We start from the raw sequence: 23,582 nt of genomic DNA, 5'->3' as shown, positions 1-23,582 counted from the left end.
ATAGTTTTGTGCTTTACTATTTTCATTGCTTTCATATAGAATTATGTAATTTTAAAGAGGTGAAAGGTCAAAAGTATGTCAGAATTATTTCTGTGACACACAAGTCTCTTTGTAAAGTCTTAATAGGCTTTCAAATAAACATATAACTTATAGAGTAATAGACAAAATTTACAGGCAGTGAGCTATTTTGCGTAATTTAGAAAGTTGTTGACATGAGAGTAATATTGCTGTACCTTCTGGGGAACAATAGGCCATTATGTACGGAATCTTTTCAGGTGCTAAAGGGTTAAACTGAGAGTCAGAGGTACACTTATCAGGCGCGGATCCAGGAATTCTTTAAAGGGGAGGAGCCTTTACAAAATTAAGAAAGGGCAGTGAGAAAAAAAAAAGTGACAAAAAATAAAGGGTGGCGTGCCCACGGTGCGCCCCCTCAGGATCTGCCACTGCTTATTCTCATGACTTGACTGTTTCGTCTTTTTGAGAGTAAGATGAAAAATTTGTGTCCTTTTTTCAGACGTATTCTGTTGTGACGAGCGTCCAAGAAACAAAGACTACAGTGTGGAGGGTCGTTGGAGAGGACTTCTCTGAGGAGCCGATAGAGAGAGGTGAGTCCAGCAAACTTAGAAGAGAACAAGATGTAACATCATTTTGACCCTAAAATGTAATGAAGTATATATGAGCTGCGATGCGAGAAAAGGGCCCATAGGGCATAAAATATCGAAATTAGAGCTTTTACCACCACATTGTAGAATGAATTCTGAAGTATTTATATATGCATACCATTTTCTGAAATTTCACTCCATAAGTGCCCCAGTTATTAAATAAAAAAACAAAAAAACAAAAAAACAAACAAACATGTCTTGCCCAAATCCTGCCACTTTTGGAGGCATTTGTGCATGCTTGAGCGTGAGTTGTGGATGGGGACATGGTCCCAAAGTCTTGGTCTGTTCATCACTAAATCTGGTGTCTTCCCCATAAGTCTTATTATTGATGATATGATGTAAGAATAAAGTATTCTAGAAATCATCATTGCCATGACAACCATACAATAAGAGTTCATTTCAGGTTCTGAATGAAATTAGATAAATAAGTCATGGGATGTGGCAACAGAATGTATCCAATTTAGAAGTGGATGTGTGTATGTATGTGTGTTACTTGTGTGCGTAGTTGTGTGTATGCACATTGTATGTTTATATGTCTGTCTGTCTGTGTTTAAGTGTATGTACGTATGTGTGTGGTGAGGCAGGAAGAAGACATGGGGCTGTGTTGTTTGTCATGCATGTCAAATGTAGACAATAGTCGTGTAAATAATGTTTGTGTTGAACAGTATTATGTGAAGTCATTGTTGTGTTCCCCTGTGTATGTGGTGTGGCAGGAAGAGGATAATGGACCATGTTTGTCCTGCATGTCAAATGGTCAAAGGTTGATAATGTTTACATGTGTTGGACTGTATGTTAAGCCATTATTGAGTTCCCCTCCATGTGAAAAGTGGATGTTTGTATTTGTGTGTGTACTTGTGTGTGCACTTGAGTGCTTGTATATTGCATGTTTATGTGTCTGTCTGTCTGTTTGTCTGTCTGTCTGTGTTTGAATGTATGTGTGTGGTGAGGCAGGAAGAGGATAAGGGACCATGTTGTTTGTCTTGCATGTCAAATGTACATGTACAAAGGTTGATAGTGTTTCTATGTGTTGGATTGTATGTTAAGCCATTGCTATGTTCCTTTGTATGTAATAAGTTCAACAGCCAAGCTTTAAATTCTAAAGATTTGCATGCATGAGTGTTTGGCTGTGTGTGATATACGGCTGAAATGCTACAAACAGGGCCATTGTTTCAAATGAATGCAACCATGTTTACATGTATGTTACACATACAAGATGTAATGTGTCTTTTGCAGAATATAAAACTTAAGATGTAGCAAATGCAGGATGGTCCTTGGGGTTTCAGCATGTCGCTGGAACATGGTCAAATTGATGTGCAACGTCCTCAAATCTTGTGCAACATCCTCAAAATCCAGCAAGATGTTGTGCAACATCCTCAAGAATTTGCAACAAGCTCAAAATAAAGTGTATGCAAACATGTGAAAAACCTGTGCAAAACATAAGAACCATCAAACTACCTGGTACTTAGATACACCGTATTAGTGTGCAAAACATGAGAGAGAACATTGAATGTAAGGAGCACAAAGAGAGATAAGCTGCGAAATGGTGCTTACTGCAGGCAATATTGCAATATTCTCAGATTCTGAGCTTGCAGCATGCTCAAATTTCAAGTTGTGGACCACCTTGCAAATGTGTTGATTTTTATTTATAGTGTAGGATGGAATTGATTATGACATATTTGTTTGTTTATTTGTTACTTTTTTTTAATTTCTTTAATTTTTTCTTGTATATATTTTGCTATACTTTACACATAAGTCAGATTGAGAATGGAAATGCTAAGTGACATGATGATATTGAAAGAACAGTGGGTCTACTTTGGATTTAATAATTTCATGAGAAAATAGATGGCAATCTTGTTGTAGATTTCATGAAGTGATGAAAATAAAACTTTTTATTATAGCCTTTTTTTTTACAAGAAGTTTAGATGGAAGGAGATTTGTTTATTGTTCAGTGTTTATCCTGCATCAATTATGCTAAAGCTTATTCAGTAGTTCTGTAGCTGTGCACACAGATAGGTGGTTAGAATGACACCCTGGTACCATATTACTAGCCCGTGCCAAAAGTGTGAGCAACTGTGTGAGTCAAAATGTTTGCCCCAAATTACGGACTTGAGATGGCAAAACAACGTTTGTCAAAAATATTCATGAAAATTGACTTTCATGGCTACATAATTCACTTTGTTTTAGTGTAATCTAACTCTTGTCCAAATCTGTATCTCAGAACGCAGTCCGTTACTGAAATTTAATGCCCCCTCCCAGTTGGAATTATTAGAACTTTGTTGGCAGAACAATGTAAGCTGCGATACGCTTGCCCCTTTTCAACTCATAAACTAATCAAAACAACGTATCTACACGCAATACTGTGGAAGTGGATATTTTCGCGCCACTAATTTTTCGCACTCGGTCCGTTAAGAAGAGTTTCGTGTGTTTTTAATTCCGCGCAATCAAAACATCAACTACTGGAACATATTGCAAGCAAAAATATTTGCATGCTTCTATTTTCGCGCCAGTTTCTTGTTGCACGAAATGCTCGAAAATTTCAACGTCGTGAAAATTTCCACTTTTACAGTACCTTTTTTTTCCATTATATGCATGTTTACACAGTAATAGGCTGTGCGCCGTGCGCAGACCGCAGAACCGCGTGCAGAATGACATTGTGTTGCATGTACACGCAACATTGATCAAGACTCACATTGCTTTGCCGTAGCAATTAAATAGCTTGGTTAGGTTGATGCGGTAAAGCAACGTTTTTGATTCATGCAAATTATTCTTTAAAAAAAAAAGAGGTCTAATGAAATCAATTTGCATTCAATGTATTTTTGATACTGTTGGTCCTTTTTTTTTTAGGGTAAGATATGAAGTATTAAACAAAAACGGAAAGATAGCTGTGTGATTGCAAAACTTTAAACTCGATTTACTGGAAAAGAGGTTGCATGTAGATACGTTGTTTTGCTATCTCATGGCCGATTTGGCCATGATAGCTAGCAGCAAGTGATTAGCAAGAAATTAAAAAGAAGCAAGCTGAACTGACTTTTGCATCGCGATGCATTTCTTGAGAGTTGACGATTCAACTGCTGTTACTTGCTGTTACTTGTGTATATTCTCTTGTTTACTTCATGTTTTGGGGGTTTGTTTGCTATCATCCCCTTCCCAGACGATAGATTTGTTCACACCGTCAAGGACCTCTTCTCCATCCAGCTCTTCTCCCCTCTCAGCTGGGACGCCATTCCCAACACAAGGTTAGTTCCTGTCTTTCACGTCCCCCCCAAAAAAAAAATATCCCAACAAACTCATTAAAATCTATGACAATGGTTTAACAGTGAGTGCAAATGAGTATCGTGTTTCCTTTTTCTAATTTTCTGTCTTTCTTGAGTGTATGCGGATATATGGCTTCAGTAATAATATCTATATTCTGGTAGTAACGATATATTTACGTGATGCATTTATATAAAAGTGTTGTTTGATTCACTCTTCAAGCTATATATAATGTGACATGTGTAATTCATGTTTAATTCATCTTGAATTTTAAGATGTAGACTTATTGTAAAACTGCAGAGCACCTTTGGAAAGCAGTTTTGTACAAGTGAAGATGCCAACCCTGCACAATAACAAAAAAAAACAAACAAAAAAATGAATGAATAAAACAATAGCAATCCAAAGAAAACATGCTTGTATCTACAATGTTGGAACTGCCTCCATGAATGTGATGATGATAAAGGTCATTTAGACAAGATGTCATAATTATAAAGGCTCACCTCTCCATGCTTGTGACTTTTCTCAGTGAGAATGTAGATATCTTGAGATAGTCATCCACATATCAACTAAATTCCCAGATGCAGATAAAAGCTTGGTTTGGTTACATCTTTGTATTACCAATGACACTATTTCATCTATTTTCCTTCAAGCTCATGGGGAAAAGGGGTATGTAAGCATACAGGGTATATGCTGAAAAATTTGTGCTGTAAATGCCACAATGCAACTTTAAATAGCAGTGTTATGTTATCATTGAATTGTGTTCTTGTGGCAAGGGAGGGAAATAATGAAGTGTGATATTGCCTTTGTATAGCAATATGAGTAGAATATTGGAAAGCGGAATCTTTGCCCACGACTGCAGTTCCTTGCTGTAAGGGGACAACATGTTTTCATTTTAAAGCAACATTTCCCAGAAGTGATCATGTTGAATTTTCAATTTCAGAATCGAGTATGAGCCGGCGGAGCAGGTGACGTGTCTAAAGGTGGTCAACCTGAACTCCGAGGGCAGTATAACAGGGAAGAAGGGTTTTATGGCTGTGGCGACGACCCACGTGTACACAGAAGATCTCCAGAGCAGAGGATCTGTAAGTTGCATTTCCATGACAATTTGCACTTGCAACAATTGCTCCCATGAAATATGTGCATGCTAAGCCAAACATAAATTCTACCCACAAACATAACCCTAATCCTAATCCTCACATGAAACTAAAACCTAAAACCCTATCACAACCCTAACCCTGACTCCAAGTCCTTGAAGAAAATAAGACCGAAGCAACTGTCACAGGAGCAAATGTCATGTCATCGTAAGTTCATCTTCAATCCTCATCTGGTTCATCTGCCTATCAGGACTTTAGCGCTGATTTGATAACAATTATTTTAATAGATCATTTGTTTTTGTGTGTTTTTTGCCTTTGTTGGAAAAGATGTTTCTGATTTAGTTCAAGATGTTAGCTAGAATGCCATTTTGATGCACTTCTTCAAATTGTATTATTTACAAGACCAAGATTGCATTGGTATTCTGAGGTGAAATATTTCACTAGATTGACATTCAGGTCATTCATTGTCCCATCCCAGTGATGGGGGGGGGGGGGGGTTGTCTCCTGAAAGAATTGTTTTGTCAGTTAAATACACATTGACATTAATAGGTTGAATAGCAAATAGTAAAGATATTTCTCCCATAATGGTGCTTTTCATCAGCATTTCAAGGCAAAAGTTCTGTAAATGTCAATGTCAGAAATATATTTGCTTGTTCTTGAATTCGTGCTGCATGGTTGTAAACCAGTTCAAAAAGTGCGGAAAAACTTGTGAAGATATTAAAGCCCCTTTTACACTTTCAAGGATTGCTACACAGATGATCACGAATCGTCGTCCGTGGTGTTCCGGCATGCAAAATATCGATTTTCATCTCAATGACGGTGTGAACACGATCCACGGACAAATACGGAGGCTACACGGACAAGTACGATGCCTACACGGACAGACAAGGAATGAATGCGGACCACAGCGGAAACGATACGGAGGCAACACGGATATCAAGGAAGAGCACAGATGCAACTCGGTCCCTTCACGGTCATTACACGGATATCCCTAAGATGTTGACAGATGACATTTGCTTTTGCTTATGATACTTTATCATTCTCGGGCGACATGCCTCCAGAGCTAAATATAACAAGCACACCAGAAATCTGCAGCAGCGTACATACTTCTCTGCTTGTCGACACCATTAAAGGCATATCTCTTGTTTCAAACTCTCATTTTTCTGGAAAATCAAGACATAACCAAAGCAAAACAAAACAAATCAAAACACACACAAAGAAGAAAAAAACAGCAAGGAGGTATGTGTGGGTCACTTAAGCTTCTCCGGCGACCACTGTACGAACAGTATGAGGGGTTGATGGCTGTACTGATGGGGGAAGATGTGAGCAAATTTCACGGACTTTATGAGCTTGTATTGGCAAAATACACGAATATTTCATCCCGGATGGCGCGGATACTAATACGGACGTCCCAATGTCTTCACGGATTGTCCCAGAATGAGTACGGAGGCAACACGGAGTAGCCGATGCCTACGAGGAAGGAATACGGAGGCAACACAGAGTAGACGGTGCCAACAAGGAAGAGTTTGTATTGATTTTCATCCGTGATGTCCGGGATGAAAAATTAAACGAGCTTAATTTTTTCCGCGGACATGCCGGATGATCAAGGATAATGCCGGATGACTTCACGGAGTCAATACGGTCATGCCGGAAACAGTACGGATGATCCCGGATCGATGATCCGTGGTTATCCGTGATGCGATCCGTGAAAGTGTAAAAGGGGCTTTAGTGGTTTTAGAATTCATGCTAGCCAAAATACATGAAAATTAATGTACTCCAAAAATTTCCATGTTTACAGTACTTTTAATTTTAGATTTAGGATATGTGTAATATTAATGTAGCTCTTCGTGTGCATATTGTAGAGTAGACATTGATTCAGGTTGTTTTGTGTACTTGGTCGCTGCAGATTTACATCTATGATGTCATCGAGGTTGTGCCAGAGCCAGGCCAGCCACTGACGAAAAACAAGCTGAAGCCGCTCTACTCCAAGCGGCAAAAGGGACCGGTCTCCACCCTGTGTGATGTCCTGGGATACCTTCTCAGCTCTGTGGGACAGAAGGTCAGTGTAGTGGTGGACACTGGTTGTGATACTTTCTGACCGACAACAAATACTGTACCAGCTGAAATTTTCGCGTACAGATATTTTCGCGAATTGCTACTTGGAGGACATTTATGTGTGATGTTAATTTCGCGGTTGTGAGGGTCTAACGGAACTTATTTATTTGCGCGTTTTTATTTTCACGTGTTGTTATTTTCGCAGTTCAAAGGCGATTCGAGAAATTCGTGAAAATAAAACCACCGCGAAAATTTCAGCTCGTACAGTAATGTCATGCCAGTGTCAAGTTTTTCACAAGCTGCTTAAAGTACACTGGACAGAATGACCAATGACATCACAGGCCTCTTAAGCCATTGACAGTCCTAATACAATTTTCTGAATGCACTTTCAACCAATAATGAATATCTAATGTTTCTTAATTTCTGCAGCAAAAGAATGAAAATTTGTGAAGGAATGCATGAATAGAAATAGAATGTAGAAGTAATATACAGTGCTCTCTCATTATAATGAAGTCCTCCAGAGCAGTGGTTTTCTTTCGTTATATCGAAATTTTGTTAAAGCCAAACACTTAAGTACATAAAGTTAAAAAGATATTAATTTTGGGTCCTGAATTATTATTTTGTTGTGAAAAGAATTTTGTTAAAACCATGTTCAGTGTAACGGGAGTGCACTGTACCACTTTTTGGCATTTACTGTCCAAAGGACTTATCACCATGTGCTATTCATAGCAAAGGAACCAGATATCCTCCTGATCACATGACAATCATACTGCCCAAAATGTCAATTCTCTCTATTTGATAGAATCTATGTTTTGTGTGGAAGATTCCTTTTTTTTTTTGCTCAACTGTTCTTCTGAATGCTTACTCTGTTGAAAAAAAAGAAGAAGAAGACACTCATTATTTTTACAGAATATTCTTGTAATGGTCCATAACTCAAGAATTCCATTTCACCTCAAATGAAAGAAGCAAAGTTTGTTTATCATTTCAAATCATTTTAAAAAGCTTTCCTTTTTTTTTTACAAGACAACTTTTTTTGAGACTAGATTATACAATAATTTCTAAAGTGGAATTCTTGTGTGTTTATAGATTTTAGTCTTGTGTGTTTATAGATCCATTATAGTCCTGCTTCTGTGCAGAGACATTTAATTAGCGGCATGTGCGCAGTAGGATTTGTGGTTATGATTATGACAATTATTTATTGATATATTGTGGTTTTGGCTCTGGTTGTAATGTTTTTGGTGCTGTTAATAGTGATTGTTAAGAGTTAGGGTGATTAGGTGATTATATGCTATTTGTTGTGGTTGTGGTTGCAGTTGTGGTTGTGGTATTTGTTACAGCTCCTGTTCCGGTTACAGTTGCGGTTATACTTAAAACTGGGTCCCATAATGCAGGGCTCCACGCTAACTTTTTTTTTTTTGGTGGCCCGATGGGGCCACCAAAATCATCAATTTCAAATTTTTGGTGGCCCGAGAAAAAAATTTGTTGGGCAAGCCCCCCCCCCCCCCCCCCAAAAAAAAAAGGAGCCAAATATTTAAGTTTTGTCATAGTAAGAATTGGAAGCTGAACATGTCTACTCATAAACAAACCCCAACAAACTCGCAACACTCACTCTCAGGCACTCATTCAGTCCTTTTCATCTATCCTTTAAACAAATTTAACTGCTGAATGGTGAAGACTAAGTATAAATAGTCATTGACAGGCACATGGGTTGCAGCATCTAAACATAAATAAATGACATCATTGTTATTACATGCAAATGATTAAGATGCTAGAAGAAACATATTTCTATTTCGCAAAACATAAAAGACAAAGTTACTTCTATGTCCTTTTGAAGGTTCCGGCGCAAAAAGTTACAAATTTATTGACATACATTTCAACAAATTTTGGTGGCCCGAGGCGGGCCACCAAATTTACCCTTTTTTGAAATTTGGTGGCCCGACTTTCATTTTTGGTGGCCCTGGGCCACCGGGCCACCGTTAGTGTCGAGCCTTGCATAATGTCATTATCATGATTTGAGAAACACTGCTTGATTAATTTTCTTGGTATCTGGCTTAGGTATGCTATATATATATTTTTTAACGCATATATATATGCTATATTTAATATGTATGTATATGCATAGTATGTATGCATGTATTTACATTTATTTGTATACATACATGATATATATGAATGTAATATGTATGTATGATAATTTTGATACACTTATTTCTTTGTACATTCTGTTGAAAAAAGTGAAAATAAAGTTTGAATCAAAAGTATATACCATTTAAATCATAGTTGATCTGATTAAATTTGGTGCAAAATTCCTGAAAATCTCTGAACCTAGTCAAGAATTGTCATTTTTCCGCTGCATTTTCTCATATTGTCCTCTGTGTAGGTTTACATGTGGCAGTTCAAGGACAATGACCTTGTTGGACTGGCCTTCATTGACACCCAGATCTACATCCACAATGCTGTCAGCATCAAGCAGTTTGTCCTGGTCACCGACGTCATGAAGAGCGTCTATCTCCTTCAGTACCAGGAGCGGGACCGGACACTGTCCCTTGTCAGCCGGGTGAGCTTATTGCCTCCTGTTCCCCCCCCCCCAAAGTCTTACTTGTTGTTTAATTACCTCACTTGATGTGATTAAGATGCTTTTTGTATTCATTCTTTGCACCCCCTCTTCTCCTCGGGATCTAATTTTGAAGAACCGCTGATTGTAATTGAGAAGATATACCAGTAATTTTAGAGATGATGTAGACCATATTGCTGTGCAGTGCTCTGAAACCTGGACTGCCAGTTTTGAATTTGTGGATACCACATACTGTACATGAGGTATGATTTTGCGGTGTTTTTATATCCAGTTGACTGCCTTTGCGAAATTATCAACTCGTTAAAATATTGCTGCCTGTTAAAACAAATGCACTGTATGTTATCTTTAAGGTGGGAAATCATAGTGTTTTTGTCTGAAAAGAAATCTTATTTGATTCTTGTTCTGTCACAGTGGTTCGTAATTGCAAATTATAAGCCACTCACAAATTTGTCTTACAAGTCCAAATTCACCAAATGCTCATGAAACCTATGCTGTACACCATGTGAGAGGTGCAGAGTAGCAGAATTCAAGAAATGTAGTTAAAACAGCTCAGCTAGTTAAGTAGTATGTATGACAGGACTACACTGTACCTTACAGTCATATAAAAAACTGTTAATAAATTATTTATTTGATACTATTTATGTATTGTGATTTGTTAAAGCAGATTAATACCGGTAAATGGAGCAAATTTTTACTGCAACCCCAAGTCTACAGTATACTACACTATACTATGCTATACTTTTTGTATACTATATTACATAACTTACATTAATAATCACAGGTCGTCTTTAATGTTGAATGTCATAGTTTATTTCAATGTCTTTATGTTTACTCCTTTTTTTGTTGTTGCGCCTTTCTAATCTTAATAGGATAGCAAACCGCTGGAGGTATATGCCTGTGAGTTCATGGTGGATGATAGCCAAATAGCGTTCCTTGGTAAGTTCTCCATACAAAATAATCCATTTTTGCTCCCATTTTTTTTCCAGTACTCACTTCAATGCGTGCAGATTTCAGGATGTATGGCAGAGAAGGAGAAATTTGCTAGAATGTAGGGGGATGTTCTTCAAAGCCATGCTGTATAGTCAACATTGTACAAATAATATCTTAGTACCGTATCATACTGTAAAGCAATGTATTTTCGCTGCATGAAATTTTTGTTGATTGGTGCCAGCGGCCTTTTTTCGCGGTATGAAATCTTTGCGTATTGCCACTAGCATCAAATCAATATAATGTAGACAAGAACTTAAGCATGCATTTTGATTTCGCAAATCTTGGCTCTCGCAAAGTTCGTAAAATTAAGATGTGCGCAAAATTTTCTGGTTTTACAATTTATTGTACACTATGATATTGTACACTTTCTCGATTTCTAGGAAGCCAGGAAGTGTCCAATTTTTTTGTTTTAAAGATTAATCCTTCACAACATTGTGAATGTGTCTTTTTTCTCCACCCCCTCTCATCCCCTTCACCCCTCTCCCACTTCCCCTTCCCCACCCATCCCATTCCTTCACTTCCCCACTCACACCCCTCACCCCATCTAACCCTTCCCTACTCCTCATCCACCCCTTCCCCCTCTCCGCCCAACCCCTCTCCTTCACTCCCCCACTCACTCCCTTCTTCACCCATCCCTTTCCCCACTCCCCCACTTACCCCAACTCTTCCCCATTCCCCCATCCACCCCTTCTCCCTCCCAACCCACCACTTCCCTTACTTCCCCACTCACCCCAACCCTCCCCCCCTCCCCACTTAACCCCTTTCCTCACTCATCCACTCACCCACTCCCCCACTGAAACTCTTTTTTTCCTCTCTTCCCCACCCACCCTCCTCCACCCCCAGCCTCTGATGTGGACAAGAACCTCATCCTCTTCCACTACCACCCGGAGGCCAGGGAGAGCAGCGGAGGGATGTACCTCCTGAGGCGGGCTGACATCAACGCTGGCGCCCACATCAACACCTTCGCCCGGGTCAGGTGTCGACTGACTGACCCTTCCAGCGAGAGACCACTGACCGGTCCAGTGGAGAGGAGACATGTGGCATTCTATGGTGGGTCTGGTTAAGCCAGTTCCGAGTCCACTTTCAGCATGGACAACTTCCCCTTCTTTTATCCTTGTCAAAACATCAAACACTATGTTATTTTGTAACTGATTGACAAATGCCCTACATCAACGTAAATAAGCACCGAATAAATTGGTGTTTAGTAGCAGCCATGGTAAAAATTATGAGCATATATACTCTGGCAGGATTCAAACCTAAGACCTCCTGATAACTGGACAGGCGTCTAATCCTCTAGACCACCAATGTCAGCTTGGATATGGGGCAATTTGCCAATCAGTTGCAATAAAAACAAGTCAGTGCAGAAATGACATAAATATGAACTATGTAATCTTTCTTGAAGGTATTAATTACAGTAATCGAACTTTGTCAATCTACAGTATGTCCCCCCAAAAATTGCAATCAAATTTTGCGTTGATAATACTCAATATGATTAAACTGTCTAAATGCTACTTCAGGGTCTTAAACTATAACATCTTAGCTCTATTTTGTAGAAAACCCCATTCAATTTGGTTAAGCGGTCACAGAGAAATGTGAAAAGTTGCAAAGCATGTCATGAGTCTGATACTTCCAAGTTAAACACTTCAATGCTTTTGTGTGTGAATACAATAGACAGAACTTGGAGGGAAGAGATTCTTGACATCCTCTACAAAATTCCTCATTTCTCTTTGACCACTGAACCAAATCGAATGGGGTTTTCTGTAAGATGTGGGCAATGAGTTATAGTTTCATACCCCGAATTTGTATTTGGATTGATTCACTATTTTTAAAGATATCATTGCGGAGGGTCCCGTTGTAATTTTTTTGGGGGGACATACGGTATATGTAAAATGTAGAGATGAAATACATTGTAGTATCTCAGCAAGCTGAAAAGCCTAGGAAAAAGTGAGCGTGTGTGTTAACAAATTATCCAACAGTATTTATGTCGAGCTGTTCTCAAGTGGATTTCTCACTGTGCCCTTAATAAAAGGATTAGGGATTCAAACCTTGCCACAGCCCATCTGTCCTCTAACTAGACATGAGGGACCTGATCTACTTTGCTTTCAAGAAATTTTGCTGTAAGCATGTTTGTTGTAATTGGAGCACCCTTTAATATGTTGTATAGTGCTGCACCATGACCTGTAAAAGTACTATCATAAAAGAAATGACAGTGTCTGTTAATTGTGACTAGGTCATCTTTTGTTCTTGTCGTCATTTCTCTATATCCCATATTTTTCTTCCCCAGCTACTCTGGATGGAAGTATAGGCCTGCTGCTGCCTATGATTGAAAAGACCTACAGGCGACTCCTCATGTTGCAGAACGCCCTCACAAACGGCATCCCGCACACCGGTGGTCTGAACCCCAAGTTTTATCGGTGAGCATGGACCATTTCAGACTCACAAGCTTTACTTTTCTCTGTCTTTCTGTTTTAATGTCTTCATCCTGTGAAAAGATTGATATACTTTTATTGAATGTCCATGGAAACAAGTGAGTTGTTTGACAAAGATTGCACAAAGTGCTCATATAGCTATTGTTAATAACAGCCTTGCTTTGATATGAATATCTGCCATTTATTCCTATTTAAGAGGAATGTTCCGGACGTTTGAGGAAAGAAGCTTCATTCAATCTCATATTACTGTTTTTGTCAACATTTGCATATAGTGATGTTTCAAAGATAGGGTACAACTCCCACATTTGCAATATTTCCTCGAATTTGTTCATATGTGAAGAGTTTAATCACAAAATGAGTTGACTTTGTTCTTGTTAAGTTGAGATCGTTGTGATTAAAGCTGCTAAAAAACAGAAATTAAATGGAATATTTTCATTTCTTGTTTTTTTTTTTTAAATTAGATATCACTGAAAAGCTTTTATTTTGTTTTATCTTATGATGGACTTTCTCTAAAATGTTTAAAAATGGTGCTTAGCACATTTTGCAATCAAACCGGTGCATGGTCTCGGTGTTTTAATCAAATGCGTACGCGGGCACACGGCGCAAGTTTCCTATATAGACCTACGCTATCGACTCCTCTTTAGCGCTTACGCTGTGGCCCACTTCCCCGAGTCCGAAGAAGTCCGATTCACTGTAGTCAATGGTCCAATCACAGTTCGGCTCATGATTCGGTTGAGGGGGAAGACAGCTTTAGCAAACTTCTTTTGTGATGTCATAATAACAAGCACATATGCACGCACCCTGGCATTACTACAGACTGCGCGATGCGCAAAGAAGACAACTAAGGCAACGTTACTTAGCAACACCTACGCACTTTACTCTTGATGATAGCTCAACTTCGGTAATTTTCGTATCAATGCTAACGGTGATCGGCAGTATCAACAGCGCCCTCTACACTACCGGGACTATGCACCTTTAATATATTGAAACTTAGATTTGGCATGTGTGGATTTAAGGGAAGTTTCCAATGATATATGAACAGGACTAATGCTGCCAAAGTTGTATGCTTTTGCATACACAGCTAGGCAAATTTTGATAGAGCCATCTTGCACATTTCCTTCTTGTTATATAAGAATGTAATTCTACATTATTACAATGTATGTCCAGTGGCTACTAGTCATGACTGTTCCTTGCATGAGTATGTTCCATGATATTTACATCAGAACTGTAAGAAGGAGGCTTACATGGGGGAGGCCTGGGATCTGTGACATTTAATGAAGTCAACTTTAAGTCATACAGACAGAAATTATTTGTCTATTTGTAATTTCTGTTTCATGCTTTTATTTTTTGTCTTGGCTTGTGCTTATCACTCTATTGTTTGTGTTCTTTATAAATGTACTGAGAGGTAGTTGAAATCAAATCCAGGATTTCAGTTTAGTCCATGGACCAAAACGAGCATGAAACAGGCATACCTTGCCCATTGGAATGTCAGTGTTTGTTCAGTTTTGGATGTCTGTTTGTATACATGTGTCACACACACATTCAGAATCAGCATATTCAATGGAAGAGATTTAAATAGCCTTTGTCAGTTTAGGCCTAGTGTGTTGAACAATGAAGATTCATTTTATGTTAGATTTATAGCTCTGTTTATGATTAGGTAGAGAGACCTTTGAAGTTAATTCCTGAGCGACCTTTCAATGATTGCCACCACCAGGCACGTCAAGTCCCACGTCCGTTTCCTTAGCAACCCGCATCGCAACGTCATCGACGGGGACTTGCTGATGAAGTACTGTCATTTGAGTGTAGTGGAGAAGAACGAATTTGCCAAGAAAATTGGGACCAGCGTGGATCAGGTATGTCATAAGGAAGAAGGTATCAACCTTCATAGGTAATTCTTTCTAGTGTATTATTATTAAAAATCTAATTTTACATCTGAGCATGTGAAAGTTTCAGAGGAAATATTCATGTCTGTATTGTTTTTTTGATTCATGCACTTTCTGCGTTATGAGATAATTTCATGTACTGTAAAAGCTGTTTGATTTTGCGTATGAGGATGTCACAGGCATTTTCACAGGACATTGCTTTCACAATCATAAATGCACTATATTACCAGTCCGTTCACTCTGCCAGTACATCACGTGGCAATATTTTTTTCTTTTGTTAAATCTGTGGCCAAACAGACTTTAACAAAGTTCACAAAAATTAAAACCTACACCTTTTACAGTAAATATTAATCTGTCATGGAACTGACAAATCACTGCTGTGAAGTGATGTATATTACCTGAACATTACTAAAACAAAGATTACCGGTATGCGTGATGGTCTTTTGAATTTTTGTGTGTGTGCATGTGATATGTAACATTCTCAGAACAGGAGGCTGCTCCCTGCTTTGATGCTTACTGCACTTAAAATCCGACATATTCTTGTAATATTTTATTTTTTTTTTATTTTTTTCTTTCTTCTTGTAACTCTCAGATTATGAGTGACTTGATGCTGGTGGAGACGCTGACCATGCACTTCTGAGGGGGCTTAGAGGCTGACCAAGAGATATCCTCCAATTTCGGCTCTTCTCGGCCAGTGTTGGCCCCTCCTGCCTTTGGATGATGACGTAGCATGTTCCATACCTCAATGCAAAGTCCTTCTCATTTGTGAGACTTCCTGAAATCCAGCAGACTTTAACCCTATTCTAACTGGGCTATTTGAGACCAAGTTTTTACTGGGGGGGGTCAATTTGACCCCCCCTTCAGATCTCGGCCGCCGATCGCGCGATCGCCGCAAAATTTTGCCTGAACATAGAGCCGGATGTCAACTACAAGATTACATGGTCATACAGTAGAAAAATTTTGATTTCATATTTTTTAATAAATTAATTATGCAAATTAACGCATGAAATCATATTTTCACCTATAACTCCATCAAAAAGACTGAAGGATTATTAAATTTTTGTGTCAGAGTTCCTCAAGACACATCAAACAATTTTCTAGTAAAAAAATAGCGCAATCAAAATCATTTTCTTTTGTTTTTTATTGTTTTGTTAATTTCTTATGTATTTTATTGTTTTTTCGATCTTTTGTTTCCTATTGTTTTTTTGCCAAAATTTGTTGGAGGCACTTTTTCAAGCTTATCTACATTAGAATTGATTTATTTCAATGGTTAAAAGTTGAAATAATCTAATTTATATCAATTAAACAAAAAAACACAGTTTGCATTGGATTTGCACACGAAATCATGAATTCGAGCGTTTTTCGGGTTGACATGCATATGCAAAACATTGCATAACTTCAGAACGGTGTACCCGGACGTCGCAAATTTGGTCTCAAAATATGCGGGAGACTCGAATGAAAAAAGTCATGAAACGACGCGGCAAAATCTTTGCGCGTTGCGGAATCATGGCGCGAAACGTCGAGGGGGGGGGGGTCAATTTGACCCCCCCCCCCCCCCCCCAGTTAGAATAGGGTTAAGCTGAAGATGGCGGCAGTTGGCATCAGCGCAAATTATGTTTTCAGCTCAGACCACTTTTGTATTATGAGGAAATAATGCATTCCATTACTCTTCTCTAATTTTTGCAGTATGCCAACAGTATACTGCAGTCAGACTTTTTCAAATTGATGGATACCATGGCTGTGGTATAAACCATTGGCGTATTTACCTATTAGCTTTTGAAATACAGTTCGACCTTGATTATCCGTCCATGTGGGGACCGGCGCTCATCCGGATAAGCGAATTGGCCGGATATGGGAGACAGAATGTTAATGTATATAGCTGCCGTCCAAGCTGCTGTCCCAGTGCACTGGTAGCTAGACAGCTAGTGTACCCCGCAACGGTGGTGTAATCTATGCTAGCCTGCACAAAATTGTAGTCCCTTCTTCACAAAAATAAAGTATATCTTTATGTGAAAATCATACATGTTTTACCTCATTAGATATTGAGAAACCTATCATGCACATCTTATGAAATTAGTAAAATAGATCCATGAAAAGATGTTAAAGTCTCTGTTTTTTCTCAATTTTTGGATGAAAAAAAAAAAGTCCTTCACTGCGTGAACGCGTCTGGATAATAGAGATTTCCGGATAAAAGGAGGCCGGATAATCGAGGTCGAACCCTACTGCTTTGGAATAATCAAAATGATTTTTAACTGATAACTCTGTAAACTTTAGAGGCATTAAATGTTTTGTATGACTGAACGCATACGAAAGAACTTTAAATACTTGTTAGTGTGAGGTGTTGTGGTTCAGTGGACCAGACCAAGAACTTTTAATCACAAGGTCCCGGATTCAAATCCCCTGGTAGCAACAGTTGTGCCCCTAGGCAAGGCATTATCATCTCCTAACCTATTTCTTTACAGCGAACTTTTACCTGTGAGGCTTGTGGTTGGATGCATACAAGGTTTCATCGCTTAGTGGCAGGATGCAAAACAAATCGCAATATACGTAGATCAAGAATTCAATTCAAGAATTCAGTTCAACGCCCTTCATGACGTGTGATTCTTGCTGAACTCTGTATCGAAAATAGTTCATGCAGCTGTGAATGCTTTAATTATATTTCACACTTGTGAAGCCAATTAATTTGCCATTGTGCTGATACAGTGGTGGCTCTAAGGTGAGGAAAAACACCCCAGAACAAAGAAATGAAGCCAGTGTTTGTATGCTTAAAGCCATGCCATTTGATATATTCAAGATGTCATTGACAAGTGTGCCTTGAGATAAATCACAAAATAATTTTCAGTGAATACACCCATAGTAGTAGAACTGATCATGAACTACTACTGCAAATACTGAAGAGCAGATTTAAAAAAAACAAAACAAAAAAAAACAAACAAACTCAGCAAGAACAATAACAGCAACAGAAATTAATATACCTGACGAGATTCAAGTTTTCTCTTAGCTCAGATAGATGCATTCTATTTCTGATTTACCGTGGCGTTGCCAGTACCATCTGGAGTAGAGATCCTCTGTCTGATTGTAAACTCTGGAGGTGCTTTAGTTTGTCCATTAAAAAGAAATGTGGATATTCTGAAAGTTGACTAGCAGGAGGTATTAAGGACTTAAGCTACAAGCTTATGCACTCAGTATACATTTTCGTCACCCAAGATCTCAATGTATACAGGGAAACCTTGTTATAAAGATGTTGGATCCAGCAAAGCCCTCTTACAACAAGGTGATTTTTATGGTCCCAACTCTTTATATGTTTTTCTTGTTTGTTGTATACTGTATACGCCATATATTTCGCGAGTCTAAATTTTCGCGAATTGGGAATTCCTTTCGATTTCGCGAGTGGTTAAATTCGCGATTGTAGAGTCCTGTACTGAACAGGCTTAATGTACACGTGTACGTCACATCCACATTGGGATCAGAGTCAATATTTTCGCGTATCTTTAATTTCGCGAATACGCGAAAAATAAAACCTCGCGAAATATTCGGCGTATACAGTACCCTGGTGTAGCGAGAAACCTGATATAAAAACTAAAGTAATTGTCATGGTTTTTAGGTCCTCGTTATAACGAGGCTCTCTTGTTATATGCCAAATATGCTGTCATCTGAGACACTTACAGAGTACATTGTATCATATTTGTATATAAGCTCTACTAGTCAGACTACATGGACTTGTAATTGTCATCATGATATGACTGAATAAAGTGAAAATGTCTTTTTTAACATATCAAATATATTTTTGTGATTTGTAATTTTTGCTTGCATGTGGAGAGAGTCTCTGTAAAGCATTGATAAACACATACAATGTACATGCAATTTTTGTGCTCATAGCGCAGCTTTGCTTGTTGTAAACTCAATTCCAAGGGAAATTATTATTTGTTTCCAAAATTCTTTTGTGAGGTTCTAATGATACAATCATTCTTCTGACTGACACTTATATGAAATTTGTCCATTTTGCAAAAATGGGCTGTCTTTTTCTCATATTTCAGTGTGAATGTGTGAATGTCTTCCAATCAAACCCAGTAACAATTGTGATACAATGTACAACGTTTTAGTACATGACTGTGTTTATTGAGTGCATGCTTGCAAATGGCATTTAAGATGACAGGTCTGTTATCAGACCAAAATATTTGCATATAGGAGTGATCGAAAACAAAATCAAAAGATGTGTTAGAAAAATAGATAAAATCATTTAGGATTCATGTGAAAGAATCTTTAAAATCAATCTTCACAACCTTTTAATTCAGAAAACTGGTACCATACATGTCCCCAAATGGTTACAAGTGCATTGGCCAGGAGAAAAAAAAAAAATCTTTTTGAGATGGTATTGTGGGGATGTGCTAATTATGCAGAGACATCAGCAACAGAGGGGCGCCCCCATGTGGCAGGCACCTCTCTGCTTGCTGTTCACAGGACTCCTGTAGAGTGTTTGTCTTCATTGACTGCACGACCTCCCACCCGAACCCACGTGCCGAATAACCATCTCCATCATAGACACACATACGCACACACACACCGTCTTCACATCATCTCGCCCTTCTCCATATTTCTCTCTTATCATTCGGCCCCCATTCGGCCCCCCCCCCTACAACTGGCGACGAGGATGGGATGGGAGGATACAGCATAGTTGGATGTCACTACTGAGAGGACTTGAGCTGAGTTAATGCGGCCTGGATGCTCCTAGACGGCTTAGTGAAAGATGCAGCGGGAAGTATAGGACATATAGGGGGAGTTCCAGTGCATCGGGGTCCTTCCTGAAGATTAGGTGGTGATGTGCTCCTGGGCGTCTAGGACAGGTAGACAGGAAGAACTGGTGGTGAAGGGGATCCAGAGATGGACAGGAGATGGTTCCAGGTAGCTGCAGGACTGTTTGCGGATGACGAGGTGGTGATGTAGAGGACTCGAAGTTCAGCTGCAGTGGATGAAGTAGCGGCAGACAGGCAATTTCGAGTAGACGGATGTGAATTTGAACTGGTGCAGTCTGACATTATTAGATACTAGAAGGGATGATATAATTGATATTATCCCTGTTTGGACTGGTAGATAGCCTGTTATAGGTAGTTTTTACCACCTTTCATGGACAGGACATGGTGTGATTTGAGGTTGATATGTGACCTGCTGAGCTAGTAGACGTTTTTGTGTGATTTACATACAATTTTGCCCTATCATGTGTGGATAGAGTTATTACCGGATTTAAGGGCAAGGGTAAATAGGTAATTGGTCGATGGATTCAGTTTTGTAGTGTCAGTCCTGAGATTTAAACTGTTTGGTACGGTATCGATACGGAGTGTACAGAGTATTGCAGACATTGCGAGTATACACAGGGGATTTTTTATGAATGTGGGACTGACTGTAGTGATTATACTGTGAAGGGCTATTGAAGTTAGAACTGTCATGTTTTGGGCAGGTTTGCTGTATTACTGCAGTAGGTCATGAGGTAGTGTTGTACTGCTTTGATGTGGGTATTTGTGCCTGTATTTAAATGCAACCAGCGATATAAGTGTATTGAAACATCTTTTTCAAGGTGTAGTATTAGTGTCCTTTCCATTCAGTGGAGTGTTAATGTTGGACACCACTCATTAGGATTTGGTTATAGAGCTGGTTTCCCTTTATTACTGATCCTTCTCAGGACTGTATCCTCTTTTGGGAACTTAAGTTGTATTTCAGAGATATTTGGCATTTACTTGTATATGCTGACTTCAGTACTGTTTCCGGGGTGTATTCCTTCGTACACACTGATGCCTTAGTAATTTTTTTTTCTTTGCAATGTGAGTGGATATTTGAGACATATTGCTTGCATTGTTTTAACTTGTGAGCATATGGTTTAAGTGAAAGCTGTCTGGCTTGGGATATTTGTGATACATTGATATATATTCAGGATATGGCAAAGATGTTATTTTTACAGATTGAAGACAGCCCAGGGGATGTCACAGAATATCCTTTGGAGAAGGAAGGTCATCTCTTGCTGGAAGTGCTACAAGCGGTACATCCTCGTGCAAATGGCCTTGTCTACCTGGCAGAGGATGGAAGGAAGAGAAGGACAGTTGCCATACAGGGACATATCCAGCCACCACCTGATGGTTGGGACGACAGAGTGGTGTATTCGCCCTCCACTCCAGCGGCAGATCAAAATGACGTGAACCAGGAGCTGTCGGACCTGAAGACGCAGATCAGGGAACTGACGATGAGACCCCCCAAACTGGTGATGGCGCCCGAGAGGAAAATGCCAGTGTTCGATGGGAAGGCAGGAGATGTAGAAGAGTTTATTTCCGGCATGAAGTCAGCCTTTTCCCGCTATGAGGTACCGGAGGAGGAACGGGCTTCCTACTTGCTAGACTACATTCGAGGAGTGCCAAAGATGGAGGTGAGGGCCCTGATCAAAGAGGGGAAGCAAGCAGAGGAAATATTGCAATTTCTGAGAGATTCGTACGCAGGTGTGCAAAATCTGGGTGAGCTGCAGCGGCTTTTTCTGGAGCGAAAGCAGAGGAGAGGGGAACCACTTCGTGATTTTGCGGTAGATCTAGAACGGAGGTTCAACAATTTGTGTGGTCGTGAGGCCAAGCTGTACGCTGACCCCAACGGGATCTTAGTCGAACAGTTCATTGAAGGACTAGAGGACCCTGTCCTGCGAAGTGCTTGCAGGGATCGGTATGAGCGGGATGGTAACACAAACTTCAGGGTCTTACGTGAGTTTGCCATCCGTAGGTCAGGGCAAGAGGAGTGTCGCACGCAAGGCCACGAGGGTGCACGCCAGGCTGCTGTGCGGGCTCGGCAAGGGGAACACCCAGCTCAACCATCAGACGTCCTCTTGACAATTCAGGAGATGGGTGACAAGATAGTACAAGCCGTCCGAGATGCGATGCCTACAGCCCCCTTGGTACCACCAGCCGTGCGAACATGGAACCCTCGTGTGAGTCGGCAGAGAGGTGCCTGCTTTTCATGTGGGAATTTTGGACACTTTGCTAGAGACTGTCCCAGCAGAGACTATGGAACACAGTTTCAGCCTGCTTATCAGAGTTGGCAGCGTGGATTTCCACAGCCTGGTGCGCCTCATTTCAACGAGTTGTACAGGAACAGGAATTACTCTCCCAATCCACATTGGACCGATGGCAGAGACAGTAGAGGCCAGGATTTTCCCCCGAGAACAGGAATGACATACCTCCAGGGAGGACCAGATGGGAATCGGGGTCATCCTGATTTTGCAGAGCAGAGGGGAAGTTCACAAAGGCAAGACATGCCTAGACATCAACCCGATTCCAGTAGACAGGAAGTCCCCCAGGCATCCCATACCCCAAATTCCCAGAAGAATGTGAGTCCACCAGATCGTACAGGTGGTGGAACCACCAGACAAGGGAGTCCCTCTGCAGGACCACATGGATCAGGTGCCTCAGTTGGACGTATGTCAGAGGTAGAGGTGGTCCCTAACGGTACTAGAGGAGATGACGGGTTCGTGTCCAGGGCCATTGGAGAGTGCTATTCGGTTGACGTTGAGTTTGGGGGTGTCACCGTGCCCTGTCTCCTGGATCCCGGCTCCCAAGTAACTACCATAGGAGAGACGTACTTCAGAGAAAAGTTAGAACCGGCGGGTATTCAGATGAAGGATGTCCCAGTGTCCTTCTCCTTGGTCTCAGCAAGTGGGGATGATATCCCATATGTGGGGTGTTTTGAGGTCGATGTCAAGGTCTTGGGACATCCGATCGCAGCCAGGATTGTCTTGGTGTTGAAAGATGACATGGCCATGAGGCGTGGTCAGAGTTCTGTGCAAGGGATACTAGGAATGAACGTACTGCAGGAGGTGTGGAGTCAGTTAGTAGCTGTCGGGCAGGAACACATGAGCAAGATACTCTGGCCCACCCCAGATCCAGTATGGCAAGAGGCACTACAAGCTATTCATACCCGACAGACGGAGGATCAGGATAAGACAAACAACCAAAGAGACCTTCTTGAAAAGCATCATGGTGCCTTTTCTCATGGTGACATGGACTTTGGTTACCCTGACCGTATCACTCATCGCATAGAGACTGGTGGTGCACCACTGATCAGGCAGAGACACAGGCCGGGTAAGCAGAACCAAGCCCCCGATGCCCTATCCCGTCTGGATCCTCCTGAGGAAGAAGGACAGATGATTGTGAGTAGTGACACAATCCGTGCCCAGTTCGACTTAGTTTCTCAAGGAACAGATATACCAGTTGTTTTGAGTACCTGCAGTGAGGAGAGACGTCTAGGTGGAGAAGCGTGCCTGCCTGGGTTCTCAGCTGAGTATCTGCAGGAGGCTCAAGAGAGGGATGATCTTGTCAATCAAGTGCGCTCCTTTGTGTCAAGGGGTACACCACCCTCGCGTGAGGAGAAGGGCAGTTGTTTACCGGGAAGTCTGGCTCTCCTGCGAGACTGGAAGAGGCTGTTCATCCGGAATGGTGTTCTTTTGCGGAGGAGGCGCCGCCCGAACGATGGTACAGAGCACCTGCAGGTCATTGCCCCGCAGAGCATTCAAGAGGAGGCTATCACCCGGTTTCATGACGAGGCAGGGCATTTCGGGTTCAGACGTACCTATCGGCTGGTTGGAGACCGGTTCTTCTGGCATGGGATGGAGGAGT

The 23,582-nt window shown here is 40.4% G+C and overlaps 1 protein-coding gene across 1 annotated transcript in view; it reads left to right on the top strand.

Moving 5' to 3' along the window:
• Positions 1 to 15,882, top strand: part of LOC140233151 (cleavage and polyadenylation specificity factor subunit 1-like) — a 43,376-nt gene extending 27,494 nt beyond the window's left edge. The window contains exons 23-32 of the mRNA XM_072313268.1: positions 515 to 605; positions 3,814 to 3,898; positions 4,855 to 4,996; positions 6,915 to 7,067; positions 9,444 to 9,620; positions 10,508 to 10,574; positions 11,472 to 11,678; positions 12,913 to 13,042; positions 14,772 to 14,910; positions 15,533 to 15,882. Coding sequence (XP_072169369.1) covers positions 515 to 605; positions 3,814 to 3,898; positions 4,855 to 4,996; positions 6,915 to 7,067; positions 9,444 to 9,620; positions 10,508 to 10,574; positions 11,472 to 11,678; positions 12,913 to 13,042; positions 14,772 to 14,910; positions 15,533 to 15,580 — 1,239 coding nt within the window. The 3' untranslated portion in view covers positions 15,581 to 15,882. The remainder of the gene's footprint in view (positions 1 to 514; positions 606 to 3,813; positions 3,899 to 4,854; positions 4,997 to 6,914; positions 7,068 to 9,443; positions 9,621 to 10,507; positions 10,575 to 11,471; positions 11,679 to 12,912; positions 13,043 to 14,771; positions 14,911 to 15,532) is intronic.
• The last annotated feature ends 7,700 nt before the right edge of the window (positions 15,883 to 23,582 follow it).

The sequence above is a fragment of the Diadema setosum genome, chromosome 9 (genome assembly GCF_964275005.1).
Source record: "Diadema setosum chromosome 9, eeDiaSeto1, whole genome shotgun sequence".
Lineage (NCBI taxonomy): Eukaryota > Metazoa > Echinodermata > Echinoidea > Diadematoida > Diadematidae > Diadema > Diadema setosum.
Note: the sequence above shows the minus strand (reverse complement) of the source record. Positions and strands in the feature narration are given on the sequence as shown.